We start from the raw sequence: 16,995 nt of genomic DNA, 5'->3' as shown, positions 1-16,995 counted from the left end.
AAGTACAATACTTAAAAATGATATTACTGTATTCTGTTTCCATTCATTGCCACTGAACTGTCTATTCCCCTTATAGTTTGCACTGTAACTTACATTATATCTGCTGTTCTTGTCATAGTGTGTTTCAACACCACTGTAGTTGAACTTTTTTCTTTTTTTAACTGACACATCAAATGCACCATTAACATGTTTTTGTTTTTTAAAAAAAGTTAGCTTTTGCAATGCCACAGTCTAACTCGTTTTCTCTGTCAGTCTCTAGTGTGAGGGGCGGTGCTCTATGGTGATTGGATGATCTCGATCCTAGCTATTGTCTGAAGAATGAAAACAGGAAGCTTAGCAGTCACACATGTATGCAGTCAGCAGTAAAAGCATTATTTCGGCTGGTGTCAGGTTTGTGTTTTTATTTAACACTGCTAAAGTTACAAACTATGTCAGTGAAGCTGTAGATAAAGGACAGGGAAAGCCAACGACCAAATCTATGGCTGCTGTTATAATTATGCATGGTACCTACAGAAAAAAAAAAAAAAAGTTCTAGGCCTATTATTAGGTCGTAAACATAACGTGGTTATTTATACTCGATGAAAATGGCAAAATGTCATCGTGCAAGTGTAGCATCAAATGAACACGTGATATTCCCGTTTCCGGCCATGGTAATACCTGGAACCAGTAGCTGGAACAGTAGCTAATTTAATTATAGCCCTGGTTTGAATCTTGCTTAAGTAATACGTGAAATTAATCTTACCTTATCTCTCAAACTACACAAAGATGACTGCTGTTTGTTTTTTTTGTTTGTTTGTTTTTTGTTCAGCTGGTACTGGGTAGTTCTGTAGCTTAACTATAAAAATCAGGGAGTCCAAGCATTAGATGGCATAGCCTCAAAAATAGGGAAGCTACATTGCCACGGATATGGTATTAATTTGTTATGAGGTAGAGATTGGGTGTAAGGAGACTTTGTCCGGTCGTCTGTACGCCACACTTACAGTTTGTACAATTGCGATAAAACGTACTAAGTCTAGGCCTTTCTTAAATCTCAAGAGTATCAGAATTGCTGTGTATTGAGGCTCTTTGTGTGTATGTCACACTGACGTTTTCAGAGAACCGCTTCTACCAACTTATGTGGAGGGGTCAGTCTGTATGTCGCATACAGTATTATTATTATTATTATTATTATTATTATTATTATTATTATTATATGAAAACATTGGTTCCCTTTCAATTCGAAGACGACCACCAACAACATGTATGGGATATGCCTGCCTATGGTAGGTATTTTCTGAGCTCTCTGTACCACAGCTGCCGATAGGTCCCTTCCTGGGACGATGCCCTCGGTCCATTTCTTTTTTTGCCTTTCAAGGCGGTAAGGTAAGAGCCTCTGTGTGGTATCTGAGGGTTTTTTTTTTAAAAAAAAGAGCTTGAGTCTACTGCAGTTCCCATACTTTTCAGGCTTAAAGCTGGCTTGCCGCTTTCACGGAATCAATGACTCCTGATTCAGCCTTTTTTCTTTCCTTAGCAACTTGCTTGCGCTCACGTTGCAGGCCGCTGCTTTCCTATCTGTGGTATGTGAGTTGACTGCCTGTGCAGTATTGATTAAAGGAGTGAGTTGTTGTCTTTTCAAGCCTTCACTCGTGTGGAAACACGCCAACGGGGCTAGACTTCGCCTTACCCCTGTTGTTTAGCGACTCTGCTGGCTGCTCTTAGCAGTCTATATATATATATATATATATATATATATATATATATATATATATATATATATATATATATATATTGTTGTTGACGAAATACCTTGTTGGCACATCTGCAGTGCACACGCAGTACTCTCGTTTGCCTGTGTTGTGCTACAGCTAAAAAAAAAACAAACAGCAGCAGCAGTGAGTTTCCACTATCATTTATTGTTTATTGTACTCGGTCCACAGATTTTCCCGCCGCGGCTTCGGCCTGTGTGTCCCCCCTGGTATACGCTACGTCCAGACCAGGTGTGTGACTACACACGGTTAGGGCAGGCACCGCTTCTTCAGCTGCCCCCAGGTGCTTCGGTACCCCGGTACACGCTTAGCCTGTGGTACTTCGGTGCCTCGTTGCGCGCGCGCCTCAGTGCATAAGTTACCCCTGTGCACATGGTGCTCGGTGCACACGGTGCCCGGTGCAATCGAGGCTAGGTGCTTTGTGCACATAACGCCTCTCTGCTTGCGTTACCACAGTACGCACGGTGCTCGGTGCAGAGCGCCTCGGTGCACACGGTGCTTGGTGCACCCGGTGAGCTCGGTGCATATCGCCTCGGTGCTCACAGTGCTTAGTGTGCTCGGTGCTCGGTGCCCTCGGTGTGCATAGTACCCCAGTGAGTATAGTACCCGTTGCTCGGTGCTCGTTGCACTCGGTGCTCACGGAGCTCGGTGCACTCAGTGCGCATAGCGCTTTGGTGCTCGGTGCGCTTTGACAATTAGTGCGCACAGTGCTTGGCACACTTGGTAGTGGCAGCCATGACGAGCATCCTATGGTTCCACGCCTGCACATCTTGTAAGGTGAATATGCCACTCAGTGACAAGCACCCGCTCTGCGTGCAGTGCTTAGGGGTCCAGTGCTTTTGCGGACCCAGTCTCTGCGGCATATGACAGTGCTGGCCTACCCCCACCTGGGAGAGTAGCTGCGCACTCTACTAGAGGGTTCACTACATCTTGGGCCTTCTCCAGAGGGGCCTCGCTGTCTGATATATGTACTGCGGCTAGCTGGGCCATGCCGCATACATTCTCCAGGTTCTACCGCTTGAATGTGGTAGATCCTTCCTTACCTTCAATAGGCACAGTTGCACGCTCGCACCACTAACCTAGGGTCAAGCGGTTCTCTTTTAGGGAACCAGGGTTACTGTAAGTAACCTAACGATTTAGGTCATTGTGGTTTACTTTATTTACTGACAACTTAATTGTTTTTACAGGACAGGCTAAATTTGAAAGGGAGATTAGATTCTTCAGTTAAGTGATGAAATCCAGGGATTGCAATAAGACTCCTACTGCATAGCAGTTTCACCTGTTCCAGGTTTTAAAATGAGCCTGATTAGCCCCAGTGTATAGGTAACAAGCACAGGTGTGTCTTATTAAACTCCTAGTAAAACCAGGAATGGATCAAATTGCTATGCAATGGGAGCCTTATTTCCATCCCTGAAACTATGAGTGTTCAATTCTGCACTAGTATCTAAACATCAACTTAAATGCATCATTTACATTGTTCATCTTTACTGGGTTAATGTGCTAATTTCTGCATCAGCAAGAAATCCTGATGGCAATCTGAAACACGCTGATAACATTACATTACATTTGTATTGCTTATTAGTGTAAAAGAACATGAGACATTTGAACATAAATCACACTGAGCGATCCACTCGCTGCGTTAGTTCATTCTTATTGGTCAATTGTGGGACGTAACCTTAGACTGGAGCACTCGAGATAAAAGATAAACTAACACAACACAATACAACAATGCCTTCATTTTGTCATTGAGTATTATTATCATTCAAATGTTAAGAAATCCTCTTCTCATGTATTGCTTTTTTCTCCCTTGCATATTTCTCCTTTAGACTTCTCCACCTCGTCATTCATTCTGTGACTAAGATATTGTTAAAAGAGATTACTTTTCTGAGTTTAAACTATAAAACAGTATAATCAGTGGGTGGAAATGTAAAATGCATATAAAGCCGTCATTTTTATTTGCTAACTTACTGCTTCCTACATTTTGCTTTAAGTTTGCTTTCAGAATTTCACTCAATCATCAGATCCGTAGAAAACTAAAATATCGGGTAACAAATATTCAGATTCCTCCCTGGTTAGTTACCTATTAGTTAATTTCAGATTTTTCATTTATTTATTCATGGTCAGCTGTATCGTTGCTTGATTCAGTTGCGAAGTTAACGGAAAGAAAGCTCACCATCAGATTGCAAGACTTTCGTGATAGCCTGCCAGGAATTATCTTTTTTTAACTGGTCTTTATAATCTGCCCTTCCCATGTCATAAAGACAAGGATAGCCACGTACTTGCTCAATTAAAATTCCTTCGAACATTTTTTGCTGCATCTCTACAATGATGAGCTATTTTAAATCAAACAAGCAGAAAATATTTTAAAGGGAACGGCATGAATGATTGGTTGAGTGCGAGTGACATCACCAACGGTCTCTTGTGGCTACGATTTGAACACTAGGTCATGTGTTCATAGCGACCATGTTAATCGTGTGGCCAGTGGGAACCAGCCTTTAACTTAAACAGACACCTTTTCCAGGTTCATTGTTACAAATGTGTATGCTTTTATACACTTATGGAACACTGAATACATACAAATATAATTTGATTGACACTATTTTTCATTGTGTTGTTTTTTCTGCACACAATAAATTTAGTCAGCGCTGTGTTTTTCAGATTAAATTGTGGATATGAAATCTCTGCAATTATCACAAAAATGTCTCTCAGCAATTGGCAGGGTAGCCAAGGAGTCCTGTTGTTAATCCCACAGTGAGAGATTCTAAGAATATGATTAACCCTGAGGGTCATCTCGTAATGTACTTATTAATGATTGATTCTGTTTATCCTTGAAATCAATAACAGAAGCGAAATGGGTTAGAATATACTTGAGTTAGCTTTCTTCCATCCTGTTATATGATTCTTTTATGAGATTAGGATTGGTTTATTGGGGCAGAGATGATTTGAAAACACAAACTTTACAAGTAGCATATTAACTTTGGGGAACTTATCATGTGTACTGTATGTGTATTTGACTAGAGACCTCAGTATAGAACAGTATCACTCCCTCCTATAGTGTGAGATGTAAAAATAATGGATCTGGCTGGGAGTACTATGACATTAAAAAATAAATAAATAAATAAATAAAAGTGTGTTAAAGGCCTTAGGGGGGGATACATTGGGAAAAACTGCACTGTGTGGTTATATTACATTAAAATACAGTAGCAGATGATTGCTGGGACATTCAAAACTTTTAAAAGGAGGCAATGTAAAGTAATTAAAAATTTCCAAAATTGCAGTCATTCCATACAAATGTAAGTTTTGATACATTAGATAAGTCAGCATCAAACTGTCAGTCCCAATACTTTTTAATGGTCTTCTGTGTATTAGGATAATAAGTCTGATATTGATAACTTTTCAGTGTTACGATGGAATGGACTGTCAGTGTTGTTTTGTAGTTGTCAAACATGCTGCTCAATCAAGTAATATCTAATGCTGCAGCTGAAAAATCTGTAACATAATACTCACATACCATAGTGTGAAACCTTTTATAAATAATATCTCAACACATTGGCTGCATCATTGCAGGATATTAAAATTGGCCATTTTTATGGGTAAGAGCTATTCTTACTGTTTAAAAGTGTTTTCACTGTACTATTTGCAGAGGTAATATTAGTTTTTGCTGCCTGACATGGAACATTCACAGGTTCTGATTCTCAGTTAAATTAGAAACGTTGCTGTTTATCAGTTCTTTACATCAAACACTTATCATAAATGTACTGGTCACATGAAAGGGTCACATGTCACCATATACAAGGATAAGCAATTTGAGAAACTTAGTCTAAAATAGTTGAAGTGTGCTGTGGCAACACTTATTTTAACTGCATGGTACCTACAGTAATTGCCAAATTCAGTGCATTTCACAATAAACACTTGTAAGGATAATAGCACATATATATATATATATATATATATATATATATATATATACATATATATATATATATATATATATATATATATATATATATATGTATATATATATATATATATTCTTTTTTGTTTGCTGTGACTGAGTAAAAAAAAAAGAATGCATGAGAAAAACAGTATTTAAACAAAGAGAACTCAGCACATTAAACTGGTATATCCTTTAATTTGTCGATGTCAAGGAAGTAAAGTATGTTTGCATTTCCTTCGGTGTAAAGGTTATTTAGCACCTAGTTGTGAGCCATTAAAAGCACAGTAATTCTTGTCTCCATGTGTCCTTTATTTGTGCAGGCCCTGGGATTTTTTTCTTAATAAACTTTCTTATCCTGCAGAAGATCAAAGTAGCATGTGCAGTGTGATGAGAGAAGCAAGCAGCTTTCCATCTGTTGATTGTGACTCAATACAGATGATAGCTGACCTGCTGAACCCACAAATTCCTGTTTGCTAACCAAAAAATTAACTTGCATGCCTGGGAATTAGATGTGGTGACAGATGCCATTCTATTCAGAAATAGCTTAAACTCTATACTGTATTGAAAAAAATATTGCTCCATTATATAATTTTTCTTTTTTTTTTTTTTACACTGCACTGCCACTTTCACTTAATGTTAAAAAGTGTAGTGCATCACAGGTTCAAACAGAAATGCATATTAGTATACAGTAATGTACGTTTTAATGAGATACTGCTTACCTAGTATAAGTGAGATGGGTGGTGCCTGTTTTGGGTGCGCAGAGCAGTTCCATCCTGGGTTGGATGACTTTGAAATGCCAGGAGATGTCAGCAGTAGGATTTACTTTAAGTTTTTATATATATATATATATATATATATATATATAGGTAAAGATGTGCAACCTAATTTTTTTTACTTAACCACCCAGTTTGATAATCACTGGTTTATATCATGTTTTTTTTTCTCTTTCTCTTTGTGTCCAGGTGAAACTCTTTTATGAACCTACTATGGCATCAAGACTTCATCAGAAAGTGAGTGTTAATCTACTTTCGTACAAGTACTCATGAAAAAAAACAACATTACAAATGAGTTCACATATACAGTAGTTTGGAGCCCTCTCCCCGTCTGGCAATTATTGTTTGGAAACCAGATGACAAGATTGATGCTGCATTGTAAATCACTGTAGCTCTGTCAAGCCCGGTAACAGGCATCAGTGGACCTTTCCCCATCACATATCTATCTTCCACAGAATGGAGATTAATAGGATGGTGCTCTATTCTTAGATGTGTTAGGGGCAGTTGCTTCTTGACCTTCCCATAAATAATTAGATGTGTTCATGAGTGGTTATACTTCAGTTTTGGATTTACAATTATATATATTAAAAAAAAAAAAAAACCCGACAAAGCTGTGATTGTGTAAGTTGCATAAAAATAAAATATTTGTCTTTATATATGTAGGTGCAATATATTGACTGTATCGCAGTAAATCTCAAAACTAAAAGTACTCTTCAAAACTGCAACTCAAACAGTTCACATTGTTTATGGAGTTTCCTCAGTGCTTGCAGTGTTTGGAAGGATTCTGCTTTTGTAATCACCTTCTGCATTAAGGTAACTAAATGCTGATGAAGTAGAGGGAGCAACTTTTTGCCTTGATAGCAGGAAAGGAAAGGTGCCCCTATGAACTTATGCATCAACAGGCCACTGTCTTTAAGGGCCATGTCTGACTACAGTGTTCATTAAGCTATTGGCAAGAGAATACTGAAACAATACAAAAAAGTGTACTGTAAAGCAAAACATAAAAATACAACTTTAACATATCTGTATTGACCATCAATTTTCAGTTAATAAACTTCTCAAGGCATGCTTCTGTCCAGCTGAATTTATATTAATTAGTTGAAAATAATTAATATTTGAATCTACTGCCAAGATGGGTTTTAAAATCCTTTTAACCTTTTGTAGGCCAGTATTTGTTAGCATGTCTTTTAAAATTGAACAACACATTACACTTTTTAAACAGATCCTTTGACTAAGATATACCCTCTGTTCTGCACAAGTGTGCATGTACAATAATGTGGTATGTTTTTTTGTTTTTTTATGTATTTTCATATCTTTGCTTTTAAAACAGAAAGTAAACCACTAATTACTATAGATGTAAGGTTTTACTCTTCATGTAATTAATCACAGAAGACAAGTTTCCCTGTGAAAATACATTATTATAGGTGTTCTAACAATTTGTATACTACTGCACACTGCAAAACATAATCAAAGGATTAGGCCATTGGGTCTTTACAGTTATTTTGACCCAATATACATATGTTAAAGATCCAGAGGAAAACTGTACTCGTACATTAACCCAAAGCCTCAGATGCAAACAGTCAAGCTAACACACATCATACTGCAATAATGACTTAAAGGTGTTTATTTTAGAGATGCTGTGTGTGTGTACACACCTCAGGTGTTTATTGCTAGTTAGTTCTTTTTCTGATTTGCTATTCCACTTATTTTATGAGAGAAAGACACATCATTTACTTTGTCATAGTGTTCTATTATCTCCAACCACTGGTTTAAAAAAAAAAAAAAAAAAAAACTACTGAAATGATTATGAATCCAATTTACTACTGCTTTATTGCTTAATTTTGCAGTACAATTAGATGGAATCCTGTCGCATTCCTCATTAATTCCCTTTGTTTTGCTGCTCACTCATCCTTTACCCTTTAGGGTTAGCTGCTTCAGTATTAGGGGGATGATTGATAGCAGAGGAAAGTTTCTCTTTGAAGCAGTTCTGATGTTCTGCATTGCTCTTGGGGGTCAGCTGCACACAGCTGAAACATGATTTATCCAATGTCCCTGCCACTTTCTGAGATAAAACTGTGGTTTTATTGAATCTGCCACTTACAGTGATTTAAGCTTTACCATTCTCAACAAATGCTGAAATTACAGGAGCAATTTTGTTTTCTATTATAATAAAATTATAAAAAAAATAATTGCACAAATATGGATATGGCTGCAAAAGCACAATAAAATTAACCAGAATTAGCCTGGCTTGTCAACGAGAAGTATTTATGATATGACGAGCTGCAATAACATGGGCTGATATTATTATAGCTGGGAGGTAAGTTATTGCTTTAATGTAATAGTGTTTGATATTTAAAGGGAGACTGTTATAGTTCAGTTGATAGTGCTTTTGAAATTAAGTTGCAGTGATTCTAATAATTGCCAGCAATAATGCGTCATGAGTGCAATATCTTTTATTGTGTTATCGCCAATTGCGTTATCTTCTGTTTGGTTGCCTCTTCCGTCACTTTTGCAATGGATGTGGGTAGAGGTTTCTATTACTGAAGAATTTACCTTGAGAAAGCCTGCAAATAATACATTTTATTTTAATAAGTCATTCAGTGCGTTCCATTTAATCGTTTCCTAAAAGAATTGGACGCTCAGCTCTGCTGCTAGTAATTCCCTAAAGTAATATTTAATTATGTTGTTTGCTTCAAATAGACCAATTTTAAATGTCAAGATAAAGGTGATACTTTTGCTACCCTGAACCTCAAACTAGATATTTACAACCGTCTTTGTGGTGGAATATCTATCTTTATCTCTCTATCTATCTATCTATCTATCTATCTATCTATCTATCTATCTGTGTATGTGTGTGGCTATAACATGGTTGAGATGGTGTAGAAGTAAAATAAGAGAGAATGGAGTATTGTATTTTTAATATTGAGTAATCAGTATTTTGGCCATCTAAATTATATGAATTCCATCCAGGCCAAAAATGATTATTTTGTTTCACATGTTTATGAAGAATAGTTGAAATCCAAAAAACAGACATAATTTGGAATTCCTGTGGCCTGCATTGTATTATTTTGATCCAAAATATATATTAAAAAAAATGAATAATAAAAAAAGTGCAAAATACTCATTTTAACCAGACACAAAACCATGTAAAATAATCTTTGTTTTTTTTGGATGTTATATAGAAAACTGTAATTAAACAAATACTGTAGACAAACCACTATCTTTAATCACAGTTTAAAAGTCTCTAGGAGAGAGTGTCTGGGAAATAGAACAGAAGTACAGGGTTTTGTGGACAGGATGCTTTTTTCTTGGTTGGGTGCATGCAACGCCCTTACTTTAATTCTTTAAAAAACATAAAACACATCATCACTTATACGGTACCCCTCAAAAGCATTTCAGTTTGTAAATCTGTGTAAATAGATGTAATTGTCATGGTGCAAGTCCTCACCTCAACAATACTACACTGTAGTAGTGGCACAACACGTGTCCAATACTGTAGTTCCCCTCCCTTCATTTGAAGATGTTTGAGAAGATGTGTTTAATCTTTGCTGCAGGTTTTATTGTCCTTAATGTTGTGCATGGCATGCTTCTAAAATCACATTGGTATAGACTGGCCTCAGACAGGATTGTTGGGAGATTAATTGCCATTAATGAAGCTAGTTGAAACAGTAAGAGGGAAACAGACCATTGTGTCATTTAGGCTATTTTATCTACTGTAAGTCATGTTAAGCCTTATTTGCTAGACCCATATCAAACCCAAGCACGATATACTTACCGATGCTTTGTACTGCATAGCTCATATACTGTTCTTGTTTTGGATACAGTTCATTTAGACTAGTTTGCTAGTACCAGTGTACTTGTGTGCTATGCAAGAATACCACTAAGAGTGAATTGGTATTACATGGACTAGCCAAAAGAATAGAGAGTAGAAACACATAGCACATGTGTGTCTTGTCCAGTACTGAAGTCTTCTGATGTGGGCCATGGTAGCAAGTATTTAGTTTGTTGCAATACGAAGCACATGTCGGCAGGCTCGATCCATCATGATTCACTTCTGCAAAAGCTGCCAATCCATAAATATCCGGGAGACTCTCTTCATGGTCAATGCAGCTGCTGTGTTGAGGGGCGATTCCGTTACACGGGCACCCCCTGTAAAGTCACTGAGATCATTCTCTTTCCCCATTATTGTTGCTAGGTAGATGCACACAACTGCTTATGTATGTTACACCTGTTGGAAACCAGTGCTTATTAATTCTAACAGATTTCTTAACATATTTTATTTTAGTTTTTAAATCAGTCAAACTGAAATGCATCGTCACGTCTTATGCGGTTATGTGCATGCACAATTACAATAACATATCTGGGCAGATTACTTCCCAAAGTAAAAAAGCCAGGAGAAGTTAGGTAGGGTCCAGTGGAGTGTTATTCCAAATCAAATCATCTGAGGTACACTAGCTTTTCATTCCTGAGACGACACGACACAGATGTTATTTTATTCACCCTGCTATGCTGTGATTATTAATTTACAATACTAGCAGACGAGTGTGAAAAATAATATTATACATCCAAATAGACAAACTTAATTGTTATGATCATATTTAAAACATAAATAAAGTGTTATTAATAGCGCTTTAAAGTAAAAAATTAACCCCAGACTAACCATGCCAATTCACTCATTCATTTGAGAATTTTGAATGGATTGCCTGTTTAGACAGAATATGAAATACTGGCTTACCAAATCCAGCAGCCTGTATCATCAAAGTGTCTTGGCTGTTGGCAGAAATGCGGTACTGTTTTGTCTCTCTGATGAACTTCCCAGCGCTTAAAGCTGAGAGCTTGAGCTTTTTTTATATTTTTATATTTTAAAAGCAGGTACAATTAATTGCGACACAGTTTCCATGGCTGCCACAGTGATTCCAGCAGTTATATGATTGGATATAAAGAAGGTGGACACACATGCTGCTAATGGATTGCATGTAGCTGGAAGCTCATTTAGGTTGAATGGAACACTCAGATCTCAATGCATATGGTGTATAAGTAAGCAATAACCCTTGATAGGGTGTGGAGTAAGACATAGATTACACACGCCTGTTACACTAGGTTTTTCACATTTTGATAGAGAACCAAGATATAAATGCACACTAGATTTCAGTAGGCAAAAAACAATGCGTCTCCAAGGTTACATGGTTTTGTTTTCTAATTCAAACAACTTTGTTTTCCTTAGACTTACAGCTAAACCCCGGGAATAAATACAGGCTTCCAGTCATGGTTCCACATGCACAGCTTGTAGCCTCCATGAACTGTCAGGAATTACTGTTACAACATCAGCATATGCTTACAGGGTTCCATTTATAATCCCTTGGATTTCCTGTCAGTTATTTAGTAATAAGGGTGATTTTTTAATTTATTTATTTTTGCAAAAAAACCCCCAAAAAACAGGAACACTGCAATGGAATGTAATATTTTCCCCAACTTGTCAATGCCAAAATAACAGAATGCATGAAATACAGTTTCCATTTTGGTTCATCACAATAATTGAAATACAACTGAAATTGAAACTGAAATAATATAGGTATTTGGGGGCGGAGTGATTTTCTAATTAGGATATTTTTGGGTTTTTACTAACCCTTGCCAAATAAGAAAGAATCCAAGCGCCATAAATAACAGTTCTGCTAGCACCAACATATAACACAGTTATTAATGAAATCCTATGAAATACAGTACGTAAAACACCATACAGTTTGCATTGCCTTTGATAAAATGATTCCAGATTGCTGGCTTCAGGTAGCATGTGAATGCGTAGGAGCTTAATCAGCAATGGAAAACGTAATGCACAAGCGAGTCTCGCAACTCCCGAACCTTGCGCTCTGAGTGCTGGAGAAATACAAACCCATTTTGCTAATGACAGTGCTCAAGGCTGGGACATGTGATTTACAGGGAACCTTGGCCCTACAGAAAAGAGAATGCCACAGAGGCACATCTTTTTTTTCAAAGTCATGTAATGGGAGCATGCCTGGAAAGTTGGGATCTTCTGTACAGAACATTAAGCCATAAATCATCCTTACACTCTCACCAATAAATCTTTTGCAATGAAAACCCTTTTTGATGCTCATTTGTTATTAATGACAAGTAGGACTTAATTCTGTTTGCTAACAATGGTGTTCCAATTTTATACATAACATTTAACAGTATAATGAGATCAGTATTCAGGCAGATTCTGCGGCTTCTTTGGATAAAACCGCTGTGGACGCCTTCACCAATACAATAACCAGTCTAGTAAAGGTTAATAAAGAAACCAGTGATCCAACATTTTTTCATTAGATCTTTTACCCTGTCATAGCTCTTAAACTTGCATTTTCATGTTTGGTGTATGCAAATTAATAGGCAGCAATTTGACGTTTACAAAATTAAACATACTGGTTGGATGTACTATACGCTGTTGAAAACAAATGCAATCCAATTTTTCAATTAGAAATATTATCTGTGTATAATCTAAAGATAATGAAATAAAGGGTGTTACGATGAAGGCATTAGCCGAAGCTTTTAACTTTCTATAAGTTTAACCTTTTATCTTAATTTATGGTATTGAAGTATGGTATAGATGCCATTAAAACAAGAACGGTCTCATCAGTAATGTGTTAATGCTCTTGTGCTGTGACGTCATTCAAGATATTACTGACTTTTAACAAGACATTTAAATGGTAAAACTACACCAGACAGCTGACTATCCTAAAGACCAGCGCTCAGAGCCAAACAAAGACTGATTACATTAAAACTACCAAAACGTTACATGCTGCTGGCTGGATTGGACCAGCTTCACTGCAGGAAGGATTGGCTGTGCTGCCAGCTGTCTTGAGCTATTCAATGTGTTTTCAGTTAAGCGGCCCAGGCAGCTTGCCATAAAGCAGTAAGCAGCCTTGCTTATTCTTGTTACCTCTTTGAAAGAAAGTCTGTTGACCTCAGATAGAGAAAGGCATTTTAAAGTGAATGAAATGAAGCCTGTTATTTGATGTATATTCTGAGATGTGATCCATGTAATCATTTCATGTTAAAATGGCATTGTGCTCAGGTATCTGTCTGACGTGCTCCCTCTGCCCCACTATGACTTTCTCCTCCATCTGTGTAAATTGTGTCATTTCGCTGTAACCGGGGTCCCCAGTTCAAATGATTCAAATTATTAGAGTGTCACACACAACACAGGCTGAGCATTAGATTTACTGCTTCCACACAAACACAACCTCTCCATTCTGTTTGGCCTGGCACAGCTAACGATAATCATTTTGGTGCTAATAATGTTATAAAAAGGTAAGTTAAACTGAATTTGCTTTAAATCGTACCATCACTAGCCATTTACATATGCTGACAAATTGGGCAAGGAAAGGACCAGAGGGCCAAATCTATCAAGCAAGAGAATTGTGAAGAACTGAATTGAATCACATCATGTTACAATGTGGGTTTTAAACTCTGCAGAGGCTGATTTTTATTTCTCTATTTTCTGTCTCTGCCCTTTTGTTTAAGGTTTGCCAGTATGGGCGTAATGCTGCTTGTGCTGCCCTGCAACATTTAATTGTCTCACTTCAGAGTGCATTTCAAACATTCCATGCTTATGGAGCACAAGTGACGTGAAAGCTCTCAAGAAGAACATGATCCGGGTTCTCTCCAATCGGAGGCTGCTGTGTGGGTTACTAGAAAAACAAATCTGGGGAACATTATTGACTTGCTTATCTGGGCCTCTAGCAGTGAAACAGCAGACACTGATTAAATCAGTGGCAGTCTGGGGCTGCTACAATCTTCACATTGAGCATGTGACAGCCCTTTAAAATAAGGAGACAGGAATTATTGCTGCTTTGGTTTTCTGAGTTGAATGGTTTCTAATTGTTTTAATTTCAATTTGAATGTTTAAGTTTATTAAAGATGCAAACATTTACTTTTATGAAAGTTAATTTCTATTTGCAACATATCAAAGAACATACTTTACTTGAGAGAAAACAAATATAGTAGTATTGTATAGCATCTCCCAAGAATTCAACAATCCTGCCAACAGAAACGTTTCTTCCAAGAATTAGTTTATATAGAATTTAAGTAGGTTTTCTGTTATATTGTTTTGTCTTGTTTTAGTAGAAGGAAAGTAAATTGAGCTGAAAACAAAACACCACCTCAAAGTGGGTTGTTGAAGAGAGGTACTAAATCATAATCCATACGATTTGAACTTTGTTGTAAGTTAGCATTTTATACAAAAAAAAAAAAGACATATGAGGGGGAGTTTGAGTTTAGGATTCTGTATTAAAACCTTACAAAAAGTGGTTTACTAGTCTGTAAAAACAGCTAAAAAGGGTTGACTTGATTATTTCCAACATCTATTTTGGTATTCAAAGGAGTAGTGTATTATGGCAGTTGTTTGGAGTTGAAAAAAAAAAATCCCTGTGGAATTGTACCCTGTGGATTAAATTTAATGCTTGAAAAACATCCTGAACATCCGCCAGAAATGACGTATTGAAAATAATGCTGTTCTATCATGGGATCATTTACCAGACAACAGGACTGACTTAGCATTGTTTGCTCAATTTAAGTGATATCGTACAGTTTAGTGGTAGAACTGGCATCTGAAAACTGTAAAAGGTGTTTTTATCAGTTGTTTTACTGATTGTCTTGATGTTAATTGAAAGATATATTTTGGCAATTAAATCTTTTATTGACATCTGGGCAGAAAACAAACTTCACTGTCAAATGCTGGCTCTGGTACAGACTTGTGAATGAAGTGGCATTTGCTTGGGGGAGTACAATCAATGACAATGTGCATTAGTATAATACATCAAACTGAGAAGTGACCTGAATCCCAATGGCAGGCATGCCTGTGGATGTAGCTTTGGCATATACGGTTCATATTTTGTAATCTCATATAAATAATAAAGTTATGTACAAATGATCCGCTTCTATGCTCACATACTGTATGTAATCCTGTATAACTTTACATTTGCCATTTGGGAAGAAATACTTGAAGCATAACGGATCTTATTGTAATTAGGACAACTTCTGACCTTGAAGATCTAAAAAGTAAATGGTTAAACACTTCAGTTATAACTCCTAAAATATGTTTTCATTTTGACATGGTTTCCAGAATGAGAAATTTCGTTGTGTATTTCTGTTTTCCAGATACAGATATAACGATTATCTGAAGTCCACCAGTAAAGGGTTGCACTTTGTATTGTTATACATTTTACCAGCTTGTTGGTCTGTTTGCTTTAACAGGGCCTCGGTGACATGTTTTCAAATACATCTGTGTACAGTAAGTTCTGAGTGTGGAAGTTTAAGCAAGCAATAAGACCCGACACAGAGGGCATTACTGGGCATTATGAACCGCTTGGGTAACGGCCCGAGATGAAGTCCAGTAGTTGGTAGTTAGATATTATGATGTCCGTGGGGTTGTTAGAATTTTTTTTGTAGCAAACTTTAAACCAGGAAAGCATTGTGAGGTAATTCTCTTGAGCCTTCTCTGCATCTCTGTCCAGATGCATTTGTATGTCAAACCACACTTTATACAACAGGCCTTGTGGAGTGTTCACATGTAAAACATTAGAAGAGTTTAGTTTTGTCGGGTCTGATCTGGCAATGGCAGGGTGATGTATGCTCTCATACTTGCACTCTCTCCTGAGCTATTTTATTATGGAGGTTTTGACTTATCCATTCTTCAATTGACATGGTATTAAAAAAAGTTGAAATGTACTTCAAATCACATTTTGTTACAAATAAAACTGATGGAGTGATATTGTTTGATTTGTTTTTGTGCTGCAGTAAATATAAATATTTCCACAAAAAAAAAAAAAAAATTAATCAAAGATTTCAACTGAATGCAAACTTTTCTGAGGAGCACTAGTTTAAAATATGGATTGCATATTCTTCTCCTCCATCAGCACAATATCCCCTTTGATCCACAGCAACTCAGATTTGATGAATGGGGACTGGAAAAGCCATAGCGTTTTAGATGAAGTGACCACCACCTCTGCCCATGAGCGTATATGCTCCATTAGGAACCAATGGAGTTCCAATTCAGATTGTATGTACTGTTTTAAAACATATAACACTGGGATGAAATGAGAGGGTTCAGTTGTGCAATTGCAATACTATTAAGAAAAACAAAAACTATTTTTTTATTTTTTATGGTTCAAGTAACCAATGTTTAAGTTGCATGTAGAAAACATGAACAGGATTATGTTTTAAATGCACTCGGAAGTGTTTTTTTTTTTTTTCTTTGAATATTTTTGACATACCATTTCTTTAAACCATCTTAGTATTGCTTTATCTCAATTTAGTATTTCTCATCTCTCGGACAGAGTGTTCACAAGAGGAACCCGAGTCAGTGCAAGCTGGCAGGAGTCACATTGCTGAGCCCCCTGGGTGAGATCCAGGTAACTGGATGTGAAAATGGCGTGCACTGCATACAGCTGCAAGAGGACGCTACACCTGCAGAAAGGTAGGCGAGAAGCTTGACAATGATTTGATTAATAAAAGTATGAAATTTTGAGACAGAAAAGAATCTATA

The 16,995-nt window shown here is 36.9% G+C and overlaps 1 protein-coding gene across 3 annotated transcripts in view; it reads left to right on the top strand.

Annotated features, from left to right (window-relative positions):
• The first annotated feature begins 293 nt into the window (after positions 1-293).
• mgmt (O-6-methylguanine-DNA methyltransferase) overlaps positions 294-16,995 on the top strand; it is a 92,003-nt gene continuing 75,301 nt past the window's right edge. The window contains exons 1-3 of one of the 3 annotated variants that reach the window (XM_034025322.3): positions 294-390; positions 6,645-6,692; positions 16,787-16,926. In XM_034025322.3, the coding sequence (XP_033881213.1) occupies positions 6,669-6,692; positions 16,787-16,926 (164 nt within the window). In that variant the 5' untranslated portion in view covers positions 294-390; positions 6,645-6,668. Of the gene's footprint in view, positions 391-569; positions 651-1,283; positions 1,363-6,644; positions 6,693-16,786; positions 16,927-16,995 lie in introns of those variants that run through there. The other 2 variants (XM_059026196.1, XM_059026197.1) reach the window with 2 other exon arrangements.

The sequence above is a fragment of the Acipenser ruthenus genome, chromosome 7, assembly GCF_902713425.1.
Source record: "Acipenser ruthenus chromosome 7, fAciRut3.2 maternal haplotype, whole genome shotgun sequence".
Taxonomy (NCBI): domain Eukaryota; kingdom Metazoa; phylum Chordata; class Actinopteri; order Acipenseriformes; family Acipenseridae; genus Acipenser; species Acipenser ruthenus.
The sequence above is the reverse complement of the archived record's forward strand: the minus strand, read 5'-3'. Positions and strand labels throughout refer to the sequence as shown.